Source organism: Corvus kubaryi, unplaced genomic scaffold (genome assembly GCF_017639235.1).
Source record: "Corvus kubaryi isolate FWS band 111438036 unplaced genomic scaffold, C.kubaryi_AGA036_p1.0 split3-73, whole genome shotgun sequence".
NCBI classification, from domain to species: domain Eukaryota; kingdom Metazoa; phylum Chordata; class Aves; order Passeriformes; family Corvidae; genus Corvus; species Corvus kubaryi.
The window spans coordinates 24,369,524-24,392,405 of NW_024582091.1; the positions used below are offsets into that span (position 1 = coordinate 24,369,524).

General features: G+C 41.0%; 2 protein-coding genes across 7 annotated transcripts in view; one reads left to right on the forward strand and one right to left on the reverse strand.

The window, feature by feature from the left end:
- Positions 1-4,969, reverse strand: part of RTN4IP1 (reticulon 4 interacting protein 1) — a 24,472-nt gene extending 19,503 nt beyond the window's left edge. For 4 of the 5 annotated variants that reach the window (XR_006014256.1, XM_042017263.1, XM_042017265.1 and 1 more), the window contains exons 1-4: positions 4,166-4,592; positions 2,815-2,966; positions 1,952-2,020; positions 1,591-1,715 (exon numbers count right to left, since the gene is read on the reverse strand). Coding sequence is in view for 4 of the 5 variants with exons in the window: in XM_042017263.1 (XP_041873197.1) it covers positions 1,591-1,715; positions 1,952-2,020; positions 2,815-2,966; positions 4,166-4,412 (593 nt within the window). In the remaining variant the exon portion in view is untranslated. Of the gene's footprint in view, positions 1-1,590; positions 1,716-1,951; positions 2,021-2,814; positions 2,967-4,165; positions 4,593-4,885 lie in introns of those variants that run through there. The other variant, XM_042017266.1, reaches the window with a different exon arrangement.
- Positions 4,601-18,461, forward strand: QRSL1 (glutaminyl-tRNA amidotransferase subunit QRSL1). Of its 2 annotated transcripts, none has more exons than XM_042017261.1 (11): positions 4,601-4,708; positions 4,942-5,101; positions 6,296-6,394; positions 7,405-7,501; positions 9,194-9,370; positions 11,588-11,763; positions 11,872-11,984; positions 13,522-13,714; positions 14,116-14,233; positions 17,340-17,545; positions 18,014-18,461. In XM_042017261.1, exons 1-11 carry the CDS (start codon positions 4,685-4,687, stop codon positions 18,223-18,225), a joined length of 1,575 nt encoding a protein of 524 aa, XP_041873195.1. In that variant the 5' UTR covers positions 4,601-4,684; the 3' UTR covers positions 18,226-18,461. The 2 variants fall into 2 exon arrangements, with proteins under 2 accessions (XP_041873195.1, XP_041873194.1); XM_042017260.1 differs by having other exon boundaries at positions 4,625-4,708; positions 4,861-5,101.
- Positions 18,462-22,882: the final 4,421 nt, after the last annotated feature.

Consider the following 22,882-nt stretch of genomic DNA (forward strand, 5'->3'; position numbering starts at 1 on the left):
AAAAAGGTACCATCACATAAGTAATTTGCTGCTGGCTTTACAGTTCAAAATTTATAGATAGGAAGCATAATATTTTTAAGTACATTAAAATCAGGTTTTTTGCTGACAGAGTAATTAAAATTTTATTTGGAACATAAAAATAAATATTAAATGTAAAGACACATTACAAATGCAGTTTGAATTTTACCATTAACAATCTAAACACTTACCTGTAGTTTGGAAAGACACTTTAAACAAGGCTAGTTTATCAGTGTATCTTTAGATTAATTCTATTTGCATGTGAAAGTTAAGATAATAAAATGCCTAAATACTGAAATATAAAAAGTAAGGTGATCTTAGGAATTTTGTTATTAGCTGGAAGTTAATTTCAATGATGTCTCTTTGAAACTCCTTTAAATTTCGCAATTTTGTTTTCTCAAAACATTGTTTATCTTTAGAATAAACAATTACTCAATATTTTCATGATGAAGGTCACTGTGACAGATGAACAACCACTCATTCAATTGTCTTCTAAAGATGTGGGTGAAGAATTTCCATAGATCTACTATCCTTCGCAATGTGTTGCATTACAAACTATCAGTCAAGATAAGAAGAGGTCAAGCATCCAGACTCCTACTGCCCAGTAATTACTTTATGACCTAAATCTGTGATGCAGCATAGTAACTTTAACTATTATTTTTCAACTCCCATAGTTTTACTTTTGTCCTTATTTCCATTCTGAAGATCTTGCTATCTATTTACTCAAACATCCAAAGGTCAACATAACTGAAAATTTCAATTATCAGGAGAAAAATGGTATTTGCTCCAATCCTTCAGTGCATTTTTCATCTGCCATTGTCAGATTAACAGACTGATAAACAAAGTCAATCTTTCTATTTGATTGGCTGCTCGTCTTGCACATTCTCCTTTTCTTGTCTGCATTCCTGACCTCATCAAAGTTCTGGCCTGTAGGTCAAGTAAGAGTTCATCAGCTGCTCATTTTTCCCTAAAAAGCGGGAAAACCAGTCTGTTCCAAATGGCCCACACATGCAGGAAGTGAGTGAACCACACCTCTGTCCTTGAGAGGGCCTTTTGTGAGTTGCCAGTATAACTGAGAGGATATTACATTTGGCTAGCTGTCCTAAAAAGGTGAAGTCCCTAGAAATTCCTGGAGATAACATCCTTAAATTCTCTATATAGCCCATACACTAGATATACACTGGATTATGACAGAATCATAAAATGGCCTGGGTTGGACAGGACCTCAAAGATCATCTAGTTCTAAATGCCCTGCTGTAGACAGGAACACCTTTCACTAGACCAGGTTGCCCAGAGCTCCACCCAACCTGGCCTTAAACACTTCCACTTGTGGATGTGGCAGCATCCACAACTTCTCAGGGCATTTTTTACCTCTATATAGGGACCTCATCTGAGCCTTCCTCTAAAGAAGCCTCTCTTGGCAGCTGTGTAGAGAGAATCCATCATCCTCAGGCAGCTGATCTTTATGAATGTCATGGTATAAGTCTTTATCACTGCTGGACGTGTCATAGAAGCAGCTCATCAATATAAAAATGAAAAACTTCAGTTTTAGCACCAGAACTATTTACTTACCTTTTCCCACTACAGTTACTTTGGTTCAGTCCTCCCACTTGGTTAAGTGCAGACCACGCAGTGAGACCAACATATGGTAAGGCAGCAGCTTCTGTGTGACTGAGACACTTTGGCTTAAAAGACACCTGAAATAAAATCATATCTAAGTCACACAGCAGCTCCCATGTGACACTGAAATATTTAAGCACGCTTTACTGAATTGGAGATCGTGTATTGCACATTTTCAGCCACCTTCAAAACTAGTTGGAGTACAAATCAATACAAGCACTAAGAAATAAAGTTACTTAGATACTGAAGAAGAAAAATGCCAGTTTTTACAACTTTGGAGTTTTGTCTGTTAGCCACAGTTTTGAAAGTTTACCTCGTTTCCACTAGCTACCACGAATTCTGACAGAGTACCCTGTTTCCATGGGGGAATTGCTGCCCACACCTAAAACCAAATAGAAAACAACCATCAATTTTTGTAACTCTGTGCACAATTGTACGTACACAGAAATTTCCTTCATTAAAGAAACCTTTTTTCCAATTTACAGAATGTCTTTGTTATTTATCAGAAACCAGCTTTAGCTTGCTTTACACAAAAAAAAAAAATCACAAAACTGACTAAATGAAGGACTGGAGGGCTATGTAAATAAAATGTACCATTGCAGTGTGCATAAGACATAATTTTTCAAGCCCCCCAAACTACTCCCATGCCAGGAAAGCCCAGATTAGAGGGGCAAGGAGGGTGCAGAATCAGGATTTGCTGTATTAAAACTGGTGAAATGTGAAAGCAACTGATGAAGGTGAAAGCAAACAGTATCAGTATTTGTTTAGGCATCCGTGAAGTGCTTCTTGGGTTAAGCCGAAGTTCCTACTCCAAGTTACTTATGAAAAATAAAAACAAATCCCTTCTTGTTAGAATTCTATCTTCAATTAAAAACAAAGTGGCATTGTTTCAAAGTATGCACTTAGAAACAAATTCCACTCTTGCCACCACTGAAACGGACCAAAAACTCAAACACAGAGGGGAAATTAAGTTGCAGAAGCAAGTGTCTGAAAGACCATGCTTTTCAGAGAAAAAATGAAGGGAAGAAAATATTCTAGGAATTTACTGCCAGATAGGCCTTATTAAGAATGCAACAGCATTAAAAAAAATAATTAAGAGGAAAACAAATGCTGAACATCCTATAGTATATTTTAACTATACGTTTTGGAAAAAAAATAAAAGATTGGTGGTATCACCTCATCTCCAGGTTTGAAATAAGACACACCCAGTCCACATTCCATAACAACACCAGAGACATCTCGACCAAGTGTTAGAGGAAATTCAGTCTCGCCAGTTTTCAGTTTCAGGGGATCCCGCTTCATATTTAATGCAGTTGCACCATAACCACCTACAAAACATGGAATCAACCACAACACATCACACTGAATGCTCATTTATTAATTGCCTAATTCCTATTAGAAAGCATTGTCTACACGTAACGTGCCTCATTTCTGTTACAACTGAAGCATGCAAGAAATCTGCAATATTTTATACTTTTACAGATTTTACAAATAAAGAGCAAATGTAAAAAAATGTTAAGGCACATCTCCTAAGATGAATAACCTGGACGTCTCTTCAGCAAGCAACAGACAAATGCTGTGAAGTCTCAGAATTCCCCATCTAACAACTGTATTCAGCCTAAAAATAACCTGCATTTGAGCATGTATCCCCAGAGTTTGGACAACTCTGCCTAAGGGCCGTACTGTGCTAGAAAGTGTCTTAACAGGAATCCTCAGACGGAAAATGTCCCATCACCAAACTCCCAACCATATACAAGGATTTTTAAAAATTCATTTATTAGAGACCCAAACCACAGATCACAGATCTATCAGAGGGCTTCCTGCAGATATATTTCCTTATTCTACTGCATCTGATTTAATATGCAAGCACTTCTGCACATGAAGTATAAGGTATTCTACTACCACAACTTCCTTTTTGTGTTTCAAACCCAGTAACTGGGGAAGAAAATCTAATTAAATGTGTCAAATACAAAGAGTCGGGCAGTGAAAGTGACAGATTTTTTGGGCGGGATGACAGCACGTTCCCAGATGCCAATTCACGATGGGCATGAACGACACGGTTTGCCTTCGGTCGCCTATGCCGACTTGCTAGTACCTCGGACCTCCAGCCCCATTCACCTCAAAGAGATGGGAAAATCCAGCATCACTTAGGGGGAATGCTGCTCCTTGACCGGGCAAGTCTCTCGGTCAACAGAGCAGCACCACAATCACTCAATTAACAGTTCACCCTCGCAACACACTCACACTTTTGTCAGTGGCTTTTTGTATCGTTCTCCCCTAAGAACTTGAAAAAAAATTTTTTTGGTATCGTTCTTCCCTGAGACCCTTAGAAAAGTTACGGTTTCCCAGAGAGCTCGGGCAAACACGTGTGTTAAGGCACCCCTGGACACTGCCGAGACAGGTGTGTGCCGGGGCAGGACGGTGTCCTGGCACGACTCGGAGCACCGGGAGCCACTGGAGCCTCAGCCCCAGCACAGCCCCTGCCATCCCAGCAGCCCGGCCGCGGCTGCCCGGGCTCGGCACTTACTTCTCATGCTGAGGTCGATGGGGTTCAGGCTCGCAGCGTGAACCTTAATGATGACCTCGTTCGGGAAATGTATGATGGGGAACACCATGTCCCTGGTGAAGCGCAGCACCTCGTTGCTGCCGTACCGGTCTATGACCCAGCTGGGCATGGCGGTCCGCGCTCGCGGAGAGGCGCGGAGCCCGCGGGCCGGTGCCCGCCCGCTCGCCCAGCGCAGCGCCCGCCCGCTCGCGGCTCCCCACGACAGCATGACCGGGGCGCCCGGGCCGGGCCGGGCCCAGCCGCGGGTTGGCGATCGGGGTAAGGATCGGGATCGGGACCGGGCCGGGTGGCTCCCGCTCGCCACAGCGCTCAGCCCGGGCGGCACCCGCAGCCAATGGGCGGCCGCCTTCTTGGCCGCCCAGCCAATGGTGCCGCGGGGTGTTGCGGCAAGATGGCGGCGCGCGGCCGCCGTGCCGGGGGAAGGGTTGGGGTTGCGGTCGCTCGGTGGGCGTGAGGCGGCGGCGGTGGGAAGGGGGAGCTATGCTGCGCGCCTCTCTCCGACAGGTGAGTGGGGCCTGCGCGCCTGCTGGGGGTGACGAGGAGCGGGGTGGGGGTGCCGAGGAGCGGGGCCGGTTCGCAAGGTGACCGGGGTCCCCTCGCGTCCCCCCTCCCCGAGGCGGCCCGGGAGAGCCGTTCCCGTGGGCTTCTTCCCTCAGCGGGGATCGCGCTTTCTCCCCGTACCGCCCCGGCGCGGCCTCTGTCACCCGGCTGTCCTGAAAGACGGGCTGCGCTCTCAGGTGTCGGCGGCGTTGAAGGAAGGACAAGTCACTCCCACGGAGCTCTGCCAGCGGTGCCTGGCCCGCATCAAAAGCACCAAGTTTCTGAATGCTTACATTACCGTAGCGGAAGAGACCGCTTTGAAGCAGGCTGAAGAATCAGAGGAAAGATATAAAAGAGGTATGTTGGTTTGTAAGTAATATCAGTCCTTAAAAAGCTGCTGTGGAGGAACCGTCTGTGTTAGGCGAAGCACCTTTGCTTTTTAAAGGAGCTGTCTTGGCTTGTTTCACTGCTGGGGGATGAGGCTCACGCTTGAGGTTTCTGTGGGTGCTCGTGGGTGTACACTTGGCACTCAGGAGAGTATTTAGTCCAAAAATCTGAGGCAAAACCTGGACCAAACAAGGCACTGCAGGTTAAATAGGCTCTGTGCCTTTTGGACAGCACTGCTACTTGGTGCCTGCTTCTTCTTTCCATCAGCAGTTCATTTGGAATGTGTAGCCAACAGGTACCGTGAATAGGCAGATGCAGTGGTCATTCACAGGTCTCCTGACTGGGATAGACAAACAGCTGGCACAACCTGTTGAGTTTTTAATTAAGAAAGCAAATTAAAATAAAGCAGCTTTGTTAATTGCAGTTATTAATTGGAGAACAGAACAGCTTTCAGTCCTGTTATCTGCAGCATTTTAGAAGCTGGGCATCCTAATTTTCCTTTGCATTTCAAGAAAGGCAGGGAAGGTAGATTTTCACTCAATAGAGTACATCTTTTTCTTCCTGGGTGACACTTGCTGTCCTCTGGCAGCTTAATAAAATTGTCAGCCAGGTTGTTTTGCTTCCTGATGTAGGCCTTTTAGTTTTTGGTTTGGGTTTTTTTTGTGGGGTTGTTTGTTGGTTCAGGTTTTTTGGATGATGGATAATCAATCACTTGGGAAAGATTTTCTCTGCTTCAGTACTTTTTCAGGTCATACGTACTGTGTATGTCAGGTAGGCAGAGTTTATTGCTCCCAGCCTAGTGATGGAGTGGATTTAGCAGCACCTATGGCTGAAATAAGCACTGTGTGGTCACACTGGAAGAGGTATGCGCTCCTTTGGGATAGGCAGCCTGGATGAAGGCAGCTGCCCATCTGCAGGGCTTGGAGCTCTGCTCTGTGAGGCCGGGTCTGGTTTGGGCAGAGTGCTCAATGCTTGAGTTGGAATGGAAGATGGTTCTTGAAAATGGAACAGACAACCATCAAATGCCAAGTGGAGAGCAATCTTGCTTCCAAAAACCACCCAAAGGGACGTGTAAAATAAATAGTAATTGATGAGAGCACCATGTATATATATGGCACCCATTTTGCTTTAATCTGTGTTGTCTTACCATCATTCCTAATGCAGGTCAGCCACTGGGCATTCTAGATGGAATTCCTATTGCAGTAAAAGACAACTTTAATACAGCTGGCATTGAGACAACATGTGCATCAAATATGCTAAAAGGTACAGTAAGGCTTTTAAAGTGAAATCAGATCTTTTGCTCTTTAGAGGGTTTTATGGAGTGGAGTCTTCCAGAAATCCAAGTATTTTCAAAAAATGAGCTGGAGTCACTTGAGGAAATACATTTATCCAGTTTCACTAGCCAAGTTCATCAAGTATTACAGATAGATCTTTTTCTTCTTCGAAGACATTATCTCTTTATTTATATTTGCATGCATTTAACAACAGTTATAATAAAAACCTATATACTACAATTAAATGGTTCTAAAATTCACATTTACCTTCACATTGCTTTTAGGTCTAGAGGAGAGCAGTCAGTATTGTTCTGCCTAGTGAAACCCAAAGACAGTCCTTTTTTGTTGTTGTTCTGTTTATAATTGTTGACTTAAATAGTTTTTTCATATGGCTATAGGAAGAGTAGACATTAACAATCCCAATATACAAACGCGTTCTATAATGCTTTTAAGGCTTTTTTTTTAAATTTCCTAAACTCATTGTTTCTATTAACATGCCATGAACGTTTCCAAGACATTACAATATTTTTATAGTAAAAGCAAAAATAGGAAATGTTTCTTATGTCTGTTTTATTCTGCACAAAGTAAAACTTTATATTAATCCTTGTGGAAGATAGCAGAAGTAGATTAGCAGACCCTTAATCTGCTCATGGTTTTTTTAATAGCAGAAGAAACAAAATATGACTTCGCTGTTGTAAAAATTGTTATATTACCTGAGATGCTGTTCCTTAAAGCACGTTCTCAGACCTGTTATGATTGATTGCAATGAGTATTAGGAGTGATGTCCTTGTTGCTGATGAAAGTGGGAATGGAGAAGCCCCTGTCATCATTCACAAAGTGAATTGCTTACTACCTGAGGTCTCATGTCACTGTCATAGTTCTCATCCTAGGTTATGTAAGGTCTAAGTGGTAATGACAACTGCAAAATGTTCAGAGTAGCTACTTGTAAAAATAATTTGTATCTCACCAGTTGCTCTTAATTGTTCTGATTATTTTCAGGTTATATTTCTCCTTACAATGCTACAGTAGTTCAGAAATTACTGGATCAGGGAGCTGTGCTTTTAGGTAAAACAAACCTAGATGAATTTGCAATGGGGTGAGTGATATTTATTATTTTTAATGTGTGGTTGTACATAAAACAGCATACACACCATCTACCTGTAATCCTTAACTAGTGTTACTGTGAGGCGAGACAATAATGAATACTTACTGGAAGGGTACACAGAGCTGCATGAACTTCTCCCTGAGCATTTAGAGTGTTGTGTAAATGAGACAGACGCTGAGTTTTGTGAACATTGCGTTCAGATGTTGCTGTGCTCGAAACGTAGGAAGCGGTCCAGCCTTTGCAGAAGGCCAAGGACAAGTGGCCTTCTTCTAGATTAAGTGTGTTAGTAGAATTGGTTACAACACAGGTAATTGCTGCCTTTTTGTCTCTCCTTACTGATGGCTTTTTGCCCTTAGGTAATTATTGTCATGCCCTCGCTGGCAGTCACTGCCTCTGCCAGTCAGCCACTGGAGTAATTTGTATGGGTACTCCCTGACTTGCTGCACACGGGCTAATTGAGAGCAGCACTTTTAGGTTGCCTAAGCTACTGTTGGTGACTTTTTGTCAGGAGCACATTCAAAAATGCTCCTACAAATTGATTCTTCTGCATATCAGTGAAGGCAGCCAAGTGTAGCAGAGAACAGCATTGGGCTGTTAGGGATGGGCATCACTGCTAGGTCTGGAAGGGAATTTCTGGGACTTTAATTACCTGTGAAAAACAATCAGTGCTGTGTTTTGGTTTTATTTTACTTAAACCAAAGTCCAAGGTTTGATTGGAAATTCACATGGATGGGGTGGAAATACTTTGACTGTATTGTTTTGAGTAAAGTAATTTGCATGTAAAAAAGCTATTCCTTAGAGGAAGAGCAGGCAAAAGCTTGGGAGAAACCTGATTACATGGTATTACAACAGGTTCATAAAAGCACAGGATTCTCCTAAAAAGGCTTATCCCAGTACTGGCTTCTCATTCATTTCGGGTCTGTGCGTTTGCATGATCTCTTGATCAGGGGGCGGATCCAGCTCTAAAGTAATGATGTCTCAATAAGGTTGGTTTTCAACTGCTGTCAGTTGCCTGTTCTGTTTGATGATTTAGCTGATAACACTGGCACCTTGGAGTCAGGGAGAGCATGGCGTAGGGGTCCTGAGGAAGGAGGAAAGTACCTCCTGCTCTTGCTTCTGGTGGCAGCTCACACTTAGGTGACACAAGCTGATTGAAACCAGTTTCTGAGAAGCCAGTCTGGCATTCTGAACCAGCGAAGTGTGGCCTCTGCAGAGGGCTACAGGGTGAATAAGAGTTTGTCATTTCAGAGAAATGCTTGTTCCTGGTATTGTGGAGCTTTTTCTCCACCTCTAGCAGCATGTTTTTCCTCAAGACTGTGATCTTACATCAAATGGAGGGCTGGAGAAACAGAACACCTTTGTTTTGAAAGAGATGTGCTCCTTTACTTTTACATAGCTTAAATCAGTTTTATGTCTTTGTGACTGTGTTAATTTCAGTGTCATTAGCAGAAGTTAGAAAGGGGTACCAGTTCAGGTTCTGTGTCAGAAACTGATGAAGAGCTATAAATTTTACAGTGGTAATGTTGTAGAAGTTGACTGCATAAGGATTTACATACACCAGTCTTCTTCTGTTGAAATTGAATTTGCAAGGATGATGAGGAATTGGATTAAAATAATTAAATTGGTGAATACAGTGTGTCATCTGTCACTTCTGTCTGTATTTGTCCTGTCTGACTATCTTAGATCTGGGAGTACGGATGGAGTATTTGGACCAGTCAGAAATCCCTGGAGTTATTCAAAACAGTACAAGGAAAAGTCTGTCCCAAAATCCCATTCTGAAGACGAAGAGTCTAGCTGGGTAATAACAGGAGGGAGCTCAGGAGGCAGCGCGGCTGCTGTGTCATCTTTCACGTGTTTTGCGTAAGAGGCTTTTAAAATGGTCTTTCCCTAAATGTCTCAAAATATGTTGGAATGTTTTAATTTTATAATTTTCTTATGTGCTAGTATGAATAGGAGGGTTATTGGCACTGGCATGCAAAAATTTATTTCAGCATCCCTAGTTAATTTGTGGCATATCATGAAGCCAGAATTAATCCATGCAGGCAAATTTAGATTTACTCATTTCAATCATTATTCAGTGGTACGGCCACTTTGCACTGTGTGAAATAAAATTATGATGGCAGTAAAGGAGTGACAGTTTTATTCTTATTCCCAAGAATAAAATCTCTTTAAAAAAGTCTTATGGGGTTTGTGACACATCCTCTTCCTCACTAGGTGCATTAACACAAATGCACACTGAAAATGTAATTCAGCAAATTAAGAGATCCCTTAATTTGTAGCAGTATGATAATCTTTCCTCCCCTCCTTTGTTTTTATAGCGTAGTTACGTAATAGTACGTGAGATTTGGGACCTAAAAGCTTTCAAACCCCTGATATAACAAGAGTACTGAGTACTTGCTACAAACGTACAAACTTTCCTCTTTTTAAGTTAGAAGACAGTTTTAGTGTTGGGGGGTTTTTTTAGGCAAGTGTGTGTTTATGGTTGGAGGTTTTTTCCTAAAGAAATTTAAACAAGCTGGATATTTTTTTAATAGTAATTATTAACTGTATGGAATAGCAACACACTATTTAGCAAATCAGTTGTCTATACTATCTTCCCCCTCTGACTGTTAAAAGAAAACTAATCACAAACCTTTACACCTTGCATTTAATTTAGAGCTACATGTTGAAGCATGTTTTATAGAAGATTATTTCAATTGTGCTCTTAATTGGAAGGTTTTTAAAAATGCTCTGTACTTACTCTATCCTTGTTTACCCATAGACTACATTACAAGCTTCTGTTTTGTTGTTAAAATATTCTTGCTAATGTTGATTACAGCTTCCTTAATTACCCTTTACTGGGATATAACCTACCGAACATTTTAATACTGTTGAAATTGAACTCTGTGCAGCCATTCCCAAGGACTGCTGGTCTTTATCCTGAGCCAGAATGGGCTGATCCTGAGAGGGTCTGGCACCTTTCCTTATGTTCCTGGGCACCCATTTTGCACTGCTCAGCACATTGTCAGATCAGGGAGATTTTTTTGTCCAGCTATTTTATTGCCTATAACCTATTGTATATCCACCCTATTAGTGTCTTTCAAGCACCAGGAATGCTGCCAGACTTTGTATTTTCAATTTGAGATTTGGATGTCCAAAAATGCTATAAAATAGAGGTTGTTTTCCATCAACAGAAAAACTTTGAAAAAAATTCCACTTCAGAAAAGTCAATTGAATTGGTACAGCTATGTCAGAAACAAATGCCTATGGGAACAGTCATATACTCACTTCGATAAAAATGATACCTATTTCTGAAGTTTAAATTTGTTTTGGCAAAGATTTTGAATAAAAACTGCTGTATCTTTTTAATGCTGCTTGAGTTAAACTTATTAAAAACAAGAGAAAAGCATGTTTCATTTCAATACAATTTTTGAAATAAAAATTTCAATTTAGAAAGAACAAGGTTTCACCTGCGAACAAAAAATGGAAGTCAACTTCAAAATAATTATTAATAATAATAAAATACTGTGTTTTAATTGCACCTATGTGTTTTAATTGTACCTAAGCTACTGTAAACTGGGAGTTCTGATCAGTCTTTCTAGATTTGGAAACAGGAAAAACATCTTTCCAAAGTATGCTCTCTTGTTAGGGGCAAGAAGTGTCGCTCTTCATTTTTATACTGGAAAATGCTGATTCATGGTGCATTGGCTATCCAATAAATAAGACATCAGTGTTGAAAATTGTACCCTAAATCACATGAAATGTATCATTTGGAGTCCACAGTATTGGAACAGACCAACAGAGAAGGCAGAAGAAGATACTTGGGGCCATTTTCAGATGCTCTGAATTCTACCTATCTGCCTCTGCTTTGTGAAGAGAACTGGACTCCTAATGGCTAATTCAGAGACCCTAAGAAAAATCAGAGAACAGAAAAAAGATAGCCATAGAGAGCAGACTGTAATTTAGGCTGTGTGATGATGACTTCTGGTCTGGAAGAATTCAGAGAATTTTAAATCCGTGCATCTTAAAGCCACACATTCTTATGATTTGAAAATGTTCTGAATTATCTTACTAATGATGATCCTTTTGAAACCATAGAGCCTTAGGGTCAGACACAGGAGGATCTACCCGAAACCCTGCTGCTCACTGTGGTGTTGTAGGTTTAAAGCCAACATATGGACTGATCTCTCGCCATGGTCTCATTCCTCTAGTGAACTCCATGGATGTGCCAGGAATCCTAACCAGATGTGTGGATGATGCAGCGGTTTTGTTAGGTATTACTATGTCATACATCTTCGTTTACAGCATGTCCTCTAAACAAACTGAATCCTGACTAACTAATGTACGTTTTCCTGGCCTTCACATGTTGTGTCATATTTCAGGTTCACTTGCTGGACATGATCCTAAGGACTCTACCACAATTCAGGATGACTTTAGGCCGTTTGAACTACCTAATTTGACTGATGTCAGCAAGCTTTCAATAGGAATTCCAAAGGTAACACTTAAATCCTGTTAACAGTTGTGGACAGGAAGAGCAAATAAAATACACTTACCAAAAAAATACTTGTGTCTTCCCACCACCTCCCAGTCTCTTGTGATTTGAAACAGTGAAGGCAGTGCAAGCAGCTCCTGGAAAAGAGCAGTATGTGTGTGCTCTGTTGCCTGTTCAGGCAGTTTGGAGCACACATGCACTAATGCATCATCTAAAACGTTTTCTCATCATGGTGGGAAGCACTGTCAGGAACTTCAGGGGAAATGGGGAACTTCAGTTCTTGGTTCTCTCTGTTGCTCTTTCATTAGTCACCTCTGTAACCTCAAGTTGCTTTTGGTGCCTTCCCATGCAGTGAGCTTGGTACTGGTTTGTGCAGAGTTTAGAGGTACTTGCCTAAATGGCACTGTGTTAATACAGAGCAGAATTTTAAAGGCAAATGAATGGCATAAGGAGCTGTGATTTGCAGAGTTCTAAAAAGAACTGAAAGACATCTGTAATTTGGCATCTGGTGTACGCAATTCAATCATGTTTGTAACTATAAGAGTACTTGAAATTTAGGAACAAAGTTTGGGACTTCAGCCTATTTTTAATTTAATAAAGGCTCTGCCTTCAAAGAGACAATGTGAATAATGTTTATTGGTTGGATTCTCAGTATTGGAACCTAAGATGGAACTGGCATACCAAAAGATTTAATTTGATAAGCAGAGATGTCCACTGACCAATTATTCACAATCTGTGAAATGTAAAAATTACATGCCTAGAAAATTGCTCAGCTGCATACTGTTTAAATTTTGATAAATCTAAAATGGTGATATTGGTTAATTATTCCTATCCTTTGGACAGTTTTTTCTTCTGCTGCAGGGTATTCGAAACAGATCCATGCATACATTGAACATGCGTCATAGCTACTCAGAAATCAGACAGTACTATGACCCTGGTGCTGTGGGTTAGAACTAAAGCAAGTATCTTCAAAAATAGGGAATTTTAATTGAATATCTGTAATTTGGCTGTGAAAGAGGAATGTAGCTAATCGAAGTCTTCTCCCAGCCCCTTGATTGTAGTTCTTCTTTGGTGGGTGGTTTTATTTGTTTCACTGAGGTGTGCCAGTTGCCACTGATATGGTGTGACCATTTCTTTTTATCTTTCCTGCTTGCAGCAGCCCTAGTTTTTTTAGGATTCAGACCTGAAGAATTTCTACCCATGACTGCAGAGCAGTGCAGTACAGTCTTGATAGATAAATAAGGAGATAACTGGGCAATTACTTCTTCAGAAGAAACTGCTGAAATTCCATGATCTGTGATACATATGTTGATCCTACTGAGATGAACATAATACTCTTAAGAAGACTAAATCCTGTTAATTTAATACTCCTTGATTGTATAGGATTTAGTAGATGCAAAAAGCTTGAATAAGTACTTTAAATCATATAGTGGTGAGGTAATGGTTTCAGTGTATTTTTAGCAAGGAGCATTTGTGTCTTGGTTGCTATTAGAAGTAAACCAGTCTGTAAAATAACTCCTTTTCTTGTTTTTCCACTAAGGAATATCATGCACCAGGGCTGTCTAGTGAAATACTGGGTCTCTGGTCAAAGGCTGCTGACCTCTTCAAGAATGCAGGTGCTAAAGTGGTCGAAGTGAGCCTACCACATACTCGTTACTCAATTGTCTGCTATCATGTGCTGTGCACAGCAGAAGTGGCATCAAATATGGCCAGGTTTGATGGGCTGGAATATGGTAAGGGTTTTGAAAAAACTTTTTTTCTCAGACAGTGGAAACACTGCTGGATGCCATGTTAAAGTGTTTGTTTTTATAGATGTTTTTGTTTATGGTTGGATGCTTGATGTTATTTCTCCAAGGTGGACTATAATAAAAAACCTTGTGCAGATAAAAATGTGTAAATAGATACATATTTTAATAAATTTTGGTACTAGGCATATCAGTGTCTGGGCTCAAAATCTAGTTTAGTTAGTTTCCACAATAAAACAGGAATATGTTTTGGTTTTTTTCCACAATAGTAGCATGTCAGACTGCAGCAAACAGTGACCTGCTGTATTACTATGTATAACCTTACCTGATGTTATTGAATCTTAAGGATTACAAGAAGTGTTAATACCCAAAATGCCTTTTCTTTTCAGGACACCGTTCTGACAAGAAGGACTCCACAGAAAGTATGTATGCTGCAACACGGCGAGAAGGCTTCAATGATGTTGTAAGAGGAAGGATTCTGTCAGGAAACTACTTCTTGTTGAAACAGTAAGAACATCTTGAAATTCAGCTTTGCCAGGGTAACAAATTTTTGAGCAAATGGTGATTAATTGTTCATCATGACATGAAAAAGAAATTGCCCTTACACTAGTATTTTTATTATTGCTTTAGCTCTATAAAACCTAGTGAACTGTTAATAATGAACGAAAATGTTTTCCCTGAGTCTTACCAATAAGCCTCCTAAATTAAATAAGTAAAACAATTTAGTGATATTTTTTTCTCCTACCAGAGCATTATTGGCATCCATTAGTTAAATTAGGCAGAAATCTACCCTATGGTATGACATTGAAATCATACTGAAGTCATTACTGTCCTAGTGTTAGAAGTTCTTTAGCTGTTAATGTCATTAAAACTGCATAGAAAAACTGCTGGTACATTGTAGAGAGGTCTTTTAGAGAAAGCCAGAGACAAAGCAATTAAATTAACTGCAGCTCTCTGCCTCAATGTACAGGGAAAGAGAAGCACTGGCAGAAATACTAAACTGATGTCTTTACAGAAGTCAGGGTTTTATCCAGCTCACGTAGCGAAGCTGGTGCATGGATCAATTGTACGTTTTTAGTTTTCAATCCTTATCCAGTCCTAATTTATGTTAGTAAAACTGTTTTTCTCTGTCTGAATTTGTTCAGATACTAACAAAAATATTAGGCATATAATCAGTCTCTGTAGTGCGCTTACTTTGAAAGAGCTCTGTCAGCAACAGTATTCATCAGATGTGACTTCTAATTGCTCTCAGAGACAGGAATGTTGTCAGTCAGTCTGCAACAACCAGCTTTTATGGAATGCCGATATTCCTGCCAAGTGTGCTCCCTCTGCTTACAACTGTCCAGATCAGCTTTCCTAAGGCTGCTTTAAAATTCACATAGTTAACTCTTCTGTGAAGGAATACACAATTGGCTTCCACGAAGATTGAACAGGGGAGTTCTGTTCCTGTTCTACAGTAAATTACTTTTGAAGAACAGAGTGCAGGGTTCAGAAAGCATTCTTAGAATAAGTAGTAGAGAAAACCCATTTGTGTCTCCTGCAAATGGTGCCTTTTACAGCTTATTATTTTTATCTTGCTTTTCAAAGCTTTAAAATGACCAGGTGATTGTTCAGAAAGTTCTGGTTAACATTTTTAGAGACAATGTGGACAAGGGGATCGGCAAGTTTGCAGACAACTCTCATTTGAGTGGTAGTGTTGATTTGCAGGAGGGCAGGAAGGCTCTGCAGAGGGATCTGGACAGGCTGGATCAATGGGCTGAGGCCAATTGTGTGAGGTTCAACCAGGCCAAGCGCCGGGTCCTGCCCTTGGGTCACAACAACCCCAGGCAGTGCCACAGGCTGGGGCAGAGTGGCTCCAAAGCTGCCCAGGGGAAAAGGACCTGGGGGTGCTGGTCAACAGCAGCTGAACATGAGCCAGCTGTGCCCAGGTGGCCAAGAAGGACAACGGCATCCTGGCCTGGATCAGCAGTAGAGTGGCCAGCAGGACCAGGGCAATGGTTGTCCCTCAGCACTCAGCACTGGCAAGTGCTGTGTCCCAAATTCTGGGCCACTCCCAACAAGAAGGACATTGAGGTGCCAGAGTGTGTCCAGAGAAGGGCAGTGAAGCTGCTGAAGGATCTGGAGCACCAGTCTTATGAGGAGCGGCTGAGGGAGATGGGGTTGTTTAGCCTGGAGCAAAGGAGGGACCTTATCACTCTCCCTACAACTACCTGAAAGGAGTTTGTGGTGAGGTAGGAGTCGGTCTCTTCTCCCAGGTAACAAGTGATACGAGAAGAGGAAACAGCCTTATGTTGCACACCATGAGGTTTGCATTGGATATTAGGAGAAATGTCTTCACTGTAAGGGTTGTCAAGTGTTGGAACTGGCTGTCAAGGGAAGTGGTGAACTCCCCATCCCTGGAGATATTAAATAGACATGTAGATGTGGCATTTAGGGACTTTCTGAAATTAATAGCTAGGTTGACTTCTGAAGTGATTGTAGGAAAAGGTCTAATTCCCATTATAATTTATTAGCTTAAATCTGCTGTGTATTGATTATAACCCTTTTCATTGCTGATTCTTGGAATCTTAAATCTTTAGATTACTCTAACAAAGTGGGATTTGGGCAGTTTCAGTTGTTTTATCTATAAACACTCTAGCATCTAGCAGTTGATAATACACCCCTCCATTTTTCTTTCACTTTAATTTTTCTTTCCCAAATAGCTGAGGGTTTAGATGACAGTTACCTTTGAAACTGAAGTTCTCTGAATTTAAGATTCCACATCTACCAGTTCTGCATATGAAATTAAAAGGAACAATAGACATGAAGCTGACTAATGTGTTTCTGCTTCAGACTTGTGTAAAGATAGAAATCCGTAGACCACATGTTTACATGAGGGGAAAAAAAAGGGTAAAGTCTTTATAGTATTCTACAGAGACGTATACTACAATCAGATACATAGTTTTAAATCCATTTGGAGTCCTCCACAGATGATGGGACTTTTTCATATGCTTCAAGTATCTTGCTGGATTGAATCCTAGATGGTTAATTCCTATTTTTCAGACCTGTGTAGTTCTATATTTTGCTGTGCTGCTCTACAGTGAAATTAGGTTAGATACCAGCTTTTCACCCAGGGGTTGGTTGAGCACTGAAGCAGACTCCCCAGGGAAGTGGTCACAGCACCAAGCCAGTCTGAGTTGTGCTCTCAGGCACATTGTGTGGTTCTTGGGGTGTCCTGCACAGAGCCAGGAGTTGGACTCTATGATATTGATGTGTCCCTTCCAACTCAGCATTTTCCATGATTCTGTGAAATTCAATACGCAGTTTACTTTCCAAATAGTCATAAAAGTGTTGTTTTCATTTTTAGTTAATTATTGTAAACTAGGGTTTTGTTTTCCTTTCACCTTTCTTCAGCTGTATGCCCTCATTTCTTTCTCTGACAGCTTCACTGCTATGAGAGCATAAACACGTGTGGTGACTAAGCTTCCGGTATATCAAAAACCCAAGTACCAGTGTGAGTCAAAATTTTGTCCAAAAGGATTACTGGGCTTGTCTTTTCCACAGTAACTAAGAAATAAAGTTCTGTATTTTGGGAATTAAAGTGTCAGGCCCTTATGTCCCTATTTCTTTCTAGGAACTATGAGAAGTATTTTGTCAAGGCACAGAAGGTGAGACGTCTCATTGCCAATGACTTTGCGAAGGTTTTCAGGAGTGGTGTTGATATTTTACTCACTCCCACCACTCTGAGTGATGCAGCACCGTACACAGAATTCATCCAAGAAGACAACAGGACCCGCAGTGCTCAAGATGACGTCCTGACACAGGCTGCAAACATGGCTGGTGAGTAGGGACAGGAATTCAGTTATGTTTTCCCCTGCCTAGTCATTTTAAATGTCTGGTCCCTTTAGCCGTCTAACCTTCTCTTTAGAATCAAGGTATTTCACCCCCATGGTGTAAGTCTTGCAGTGATAACCAGGTATAAGGATAGTTTATTAAATCCTTGAAAATGTAAGACTAGATTTTAAAGTGGGGCACCTTGGAGCTGAGTGTGGGCTGCAGGTAAGATGAATCTGTTCCAGAGACAGAAATCTCTAAGGAGAACTGATTATCTTTTTCAGAGGATGCTGACTCCTTAAATCTCTCTAATAATTTCTTGTGATCATCTAGCATTCATTTCATTGAATCAAATTATTTTAGCTAATCTTTTTTCTCTACATAATTTTTTTTCTTGTTCTCTTAAAATTGATACAAAAATTACTCTAAGGTTTAATAGTAAGTCTTTGCATGTGTATTTTTTTTTTCTTTCAGGACTGCCAGCCATAAATGTTCCTACAGCTCTTTCAGAGAGAGGCTTGCCAGTTGGGCTTCAGTTCATCGGACGTTCATTCCAGGAGAAGCAGCTTCTCACTGTGGCCAAATGGTTTGAAAAACAAGTACAATTCCCAATGATTCAACTAGAAGAAGTAAAGAGGCATGACAATGGTGTCTTTCAGCATCAGAAATCTGCTTCTTTTTCATAGCATGGGACTTGCTAGTCAGCTAGAGTAAGAAAGCGGTGGGGATGGTCTAAAAATGTATTTCTGCCATTAATTGTCTTTTGCAGAAGTAATGATCTAAGACGACGTTATGCAGTAATTCATGATGGAATCAAGACAGGTTGTTACTGTGTAATTAAGGCAAAGTGAATCATTAAGTAAACATGCTTATGTCATTAAGAGCCATTTCTTGCTGATATTAAATCACCAAGTTGAAATTACGTATCTTATGCCTGTGAAGCTGATTTTTTCATCCCCAGAGGGTGTGTAAGGTATCTGACCGATTAATTACCTGAACTTTTGTGTGAAAACTCTGTTGTTGCCAAAGGGCTTAGTTACCTTATGGAGTGTAGACTTTGTAATGACAACAACCAGACAAGCTCTGTTGGAACAAAGGGTATCAAGGATCTGTTCACCAAGAGTTAAATACAAAAGGAAACAAGGGAATAACATAGAACCACAGAATCCTTTAGATTAGAAAAGACTTCTAAGGTCATCAAGTCCAACCCAGCACTGTAAAGTTCGCCACTCAGTCATATCCCTAATGCCTCATCTACACGTGATGCTTATTAAGGTCATTGTGAGAAAGCTAAATCACACCTGCATTTAGATCCATTTTTTATCAAAATTCAAGATGTGGCAATGTTATTTCATTTAAAAAAACCAGAAATATTCCCTACTTCTAGCTAACTTGTGCAGGAGGTAAAAATAACCTCTGGATTTACAAATCATACAGATTACATCCGTGTAAGAATGATGAATTCCAGGTATCTTCTGGGGAAAGGTGTGTAGTAGTAGTCCTTGAGTAGTTATTTTCTTTTTCCTTCATCACTGTTCTTTATAATCAATACTTAAATACTTACTAAGAAAGAGATCTTAATCAGTGTGACTCCCTGTAGGAGTTATGCCATCTATTCTTTCATGTCATTCAACACAATAGTAATTTGAACTGAATTTCCAAACCATCATATCTTGTAGACTGGAAGACTTACTAAACAACTATTAACCTGTTTCAAATGTTGCAGTTTGCATTTCTTGAAAGTTAAAAACACGAAGGATGAAATTTGTAGATGTTTTTGCATCAGATTCACTTTCAATCATAGTCTACAGCATGTATAAGCACAGATGTAAAAGGTATAGAGGGAGGAAAATGACTGAGGTGGAATCTCCTATGGAAACATAAAGAATCTTCCTGAATTACATCTTGCCATATACTGTATTGTCCCCCATGTAAAATAGAAAAAGCTTATTTCTAAAAGTTGCAGATGAGTTGGTGAATTTTCTGTATGCCAAAGTGAGCTTTTTCAAGACCTTTTCCACACGATTAAAATGGTACAAAACTAAAACCCCCACATTTAAAAAGCTAAATTAAATTTTTAAATACTAAAAATCAAGGTACAGCCTATTTGCAGCCTCACTCTGACTTTTTCCATAGTCTTTAGGGAACTTGTTTTTTCTATTAGGGGGTAATGATGAATTGAGGATCCTAATAAAATACTTTCGCTATTGACTTGTTGAGTAATTTAGGTGTGCTGTAATCATGCATCTTGTCTTACAGCAGCTTGCTGACCAGAGCTCTTGGTGAGGTTATCCAAGTTGCTACACCTGGATATATACTTGGAATAGCTGCTCTTTGATGTGCAATCACATCCCAAACCCAGACCTACCACTTGCTGTTTCTGAAAGTAAAGGTCAGTGTCTTTGGCCCAGAGTTTGAGATTAAATCCTGGCTGTGGAGAGCATTCCTGGAGAGACACGAAGCACCTTGGAGTGTTACGGAAGAGAACAAGCTGAGAACTGTGCTTTCCCTTGGTAATTAATTCTGGACTGACTTCTGACCCACCGAAAGATCACTGCTTATGCTTGGCAGTCTTTCTCTTAAAACCTCCTCTGATATAAAGGGATACCTGATGGGAAAAGTGGATTAAGGCATAGATCCCCACTCATATTTCCCAAGCAGTTAGAGGAGGGGTAGGTAGAGGGTGCCTGTATCTGCACTACCTTTTTTAGAAGTGGGGCTCCAATTCCAATCTGCAGAAGTCTCTAAAGGAGCATTCAGAAGATCACAGCAATTACCTGTTCTGACACAGGTCCCTCAGAGTTTTGGCTGCTGGCAGATTTCTGAGCATAGAACGACTGTGTGGCGAAATACACAGTGGGGGAGGTAACCCACCAACCAGACACCCATTCTGCCTGGCATTTATAACTGGATGTTAGCAGTTGAATTAAAAATTGTAGAGACTTAAAAACCAAACTCCTGGGTAGATAATTAAATTTCTGGGTTATCAGATTCATAGCAGCCCCAACAAGGTTTCTGTCCTCCTCCCATTCCTAGCTGGTTTGCATTTTTAGGACGTGCGCCTATGCTCTTTCTGCCCTCCCCTTTCTAAGGCTGCGATTTCACCAAACCAGAGGTAAGAACTTAGGAACCAGTTTGGTCAAGCTGCTTGAGGATGTAAGCAGGAGTTCCTTACACTGTGCAGGAGAATAGCTAAGAGACTTCTGCTGTCTTTATATTAGAAAAACTGGTAGTTGACTCTGGACCCCCTGGCAGTTCCCAAAGGAGCATAACACCCCAGCCTATCTATAGGTATTGTGGCTGTGAGGGGTATCTTGGAGCAGAGCTTTGTGCAGCTTCTCCTCAGGCCAAGTCATGGCTCCAGAGTTATGAACAGAAGAATTTCTATGCCATATAATTAGACTCTCAAAACCCCTTGTTACAGAAGTAAAGTAATTCCAAGGAGCAGGAAGATCTGGAGCTAAAAAAATAAATAAAAAAAGGAAAACCCCAAAACCCTGCCTATACAAACATATTGTACGGCTGTCTTGAAAAACAATTCACTGAAATAATAGAGTTGGAAGTTTCATGGTGTTGAGCACAGCCACAGTGGGAGGTAGGTGTAACCTTAGCACACTGTGAGCCCAGATAATTCCAGTGTTTCCTGAAAGAAACAAAAGCTAGAGCTTTAGCAAACAAGTAATCTGGATTTTGGTGCAAATTGTTTTTTCTTCACGTAATGAGAACCTGTAAGGACATTGTATAGTGGAAAAGTTATTTTTTAATAAAAATAAAAAAAGAGGAAAATTGTTAAGAGCTTTTGCTTAAGATGTTTTTAAATACAATTGCTGTCTGATACTGCACTTTATGCAGTTTCCCCATACGAGTTTTTCCCTCGCCCTCTTTAAGAGCACTCATGAAAAGGAGAAATTCAAAGCAAAATTTAACCTGAGTGCTGCTACTTCTCTGTTCCTGCATTTCTAGTTTTCAAGTATCATGCAACTGCAAATTCGTTATAACTTCCCCTTCCACAGTGTTAGTCATTTCTCCACGAGTTTTATGATTCACACAGGAACTAATCTGTCTGGAAAGCTGCAATAGGGAATGGGCTTTGTACCCTACCTGGGGAATCCCACAGGCCTCCCCCTCAGCTTTTCCCCCCAGAATACTGACAGCAGTACCACTGGACTCGCATACAGATAGGCAACTGAAAAGGGAGGAAGAGGTGTGCACAGCATGCCTAAAAATCCCAGCTGGAGTTACATGGCAGTCATGCTTCATGTTAAATTGATGCCCACAATGCCACCAGAGAGGGCAAGGAAAAAAGCAAAAAAGTCAGAGGAACAAAAAACGTTTATCTAAGTTTGTTATTTTTCCATCTGTCTCTCAAATAAAAAAGAAGGTATCCAGTTACAAGAATGTTAGAAAGAGGCAGCAAATGAAAAACACAATCTTAACTAGCTCACCACACCTTCAATTGACTAACGTCCAGATGCAATTAAGCGATTCCAAGCTAACCTTTCTTTGTAAGCAGAAGAAAGGTTTTTTTCCCACCCAGCACAGGCATCCTCATGTACTCACTGTTGAACAGCAGTAAAAGGTGTCTTCAGCTCAGGAGTGCAGGGCACTCAGGGAAAGCAGCAGGAACCCAGCCAGGGCACTTTGCCATGTCCTGTGCCCTTTTACAGTGTGGGCTATGGTCTGATACCCACACAGTAAGGGTGCAAGTGCTGTAGGGAGTCACAAGCCAAGTCAACAGCACAACGTGATGAAATGGACTTCAAAGAGCTGGAAACTAAATCTTTTTCATCTGAAGAGACTGTTCTTGTATGTCACTGTGTGTGAGAGCCAGTGATGAAGGGATTTGTGTGTCCTGCCTTGCTGCACTGATAGTGACACATGGTGTACAGGGTACTGTCATGTGTGCCAGTTCAGACACCTGGGGCACAATGAGGACTCCTCAGCTAGAGGCCCCTTTCAGGGGATGGTGCATTATGGTGGAAAGGAAAGGACAGAGGACAGACTGTCTGAAAGGCTGCTGCCAGGAGGGTGTAAGATAAGGGAGCAGGAGCAGAGGCAGTAGGCGCTCAGTACTGGCTGGCAGCAACCGAGCACCTGCCCACACTGTACTGTGACCTGGCACAACTGCTGGGTTGCAGCTGCTGTCTGCTAACACCAGTTCCAAAGCTCCTGCACTGCACTGTATGGAGGAAAAGCTGTAGGCTCTTCACTTTGTCACCCAGGAGGGGACGTTTCTGCTTGGGAAGTGACACTGAGAAGCACAGAAACGTCATCTAGGCAAGCTGAGAAACATCAGGAGGTAGAAAGCACACAAAAGAGGGAAAGCATTAAGTGTCATAAAAG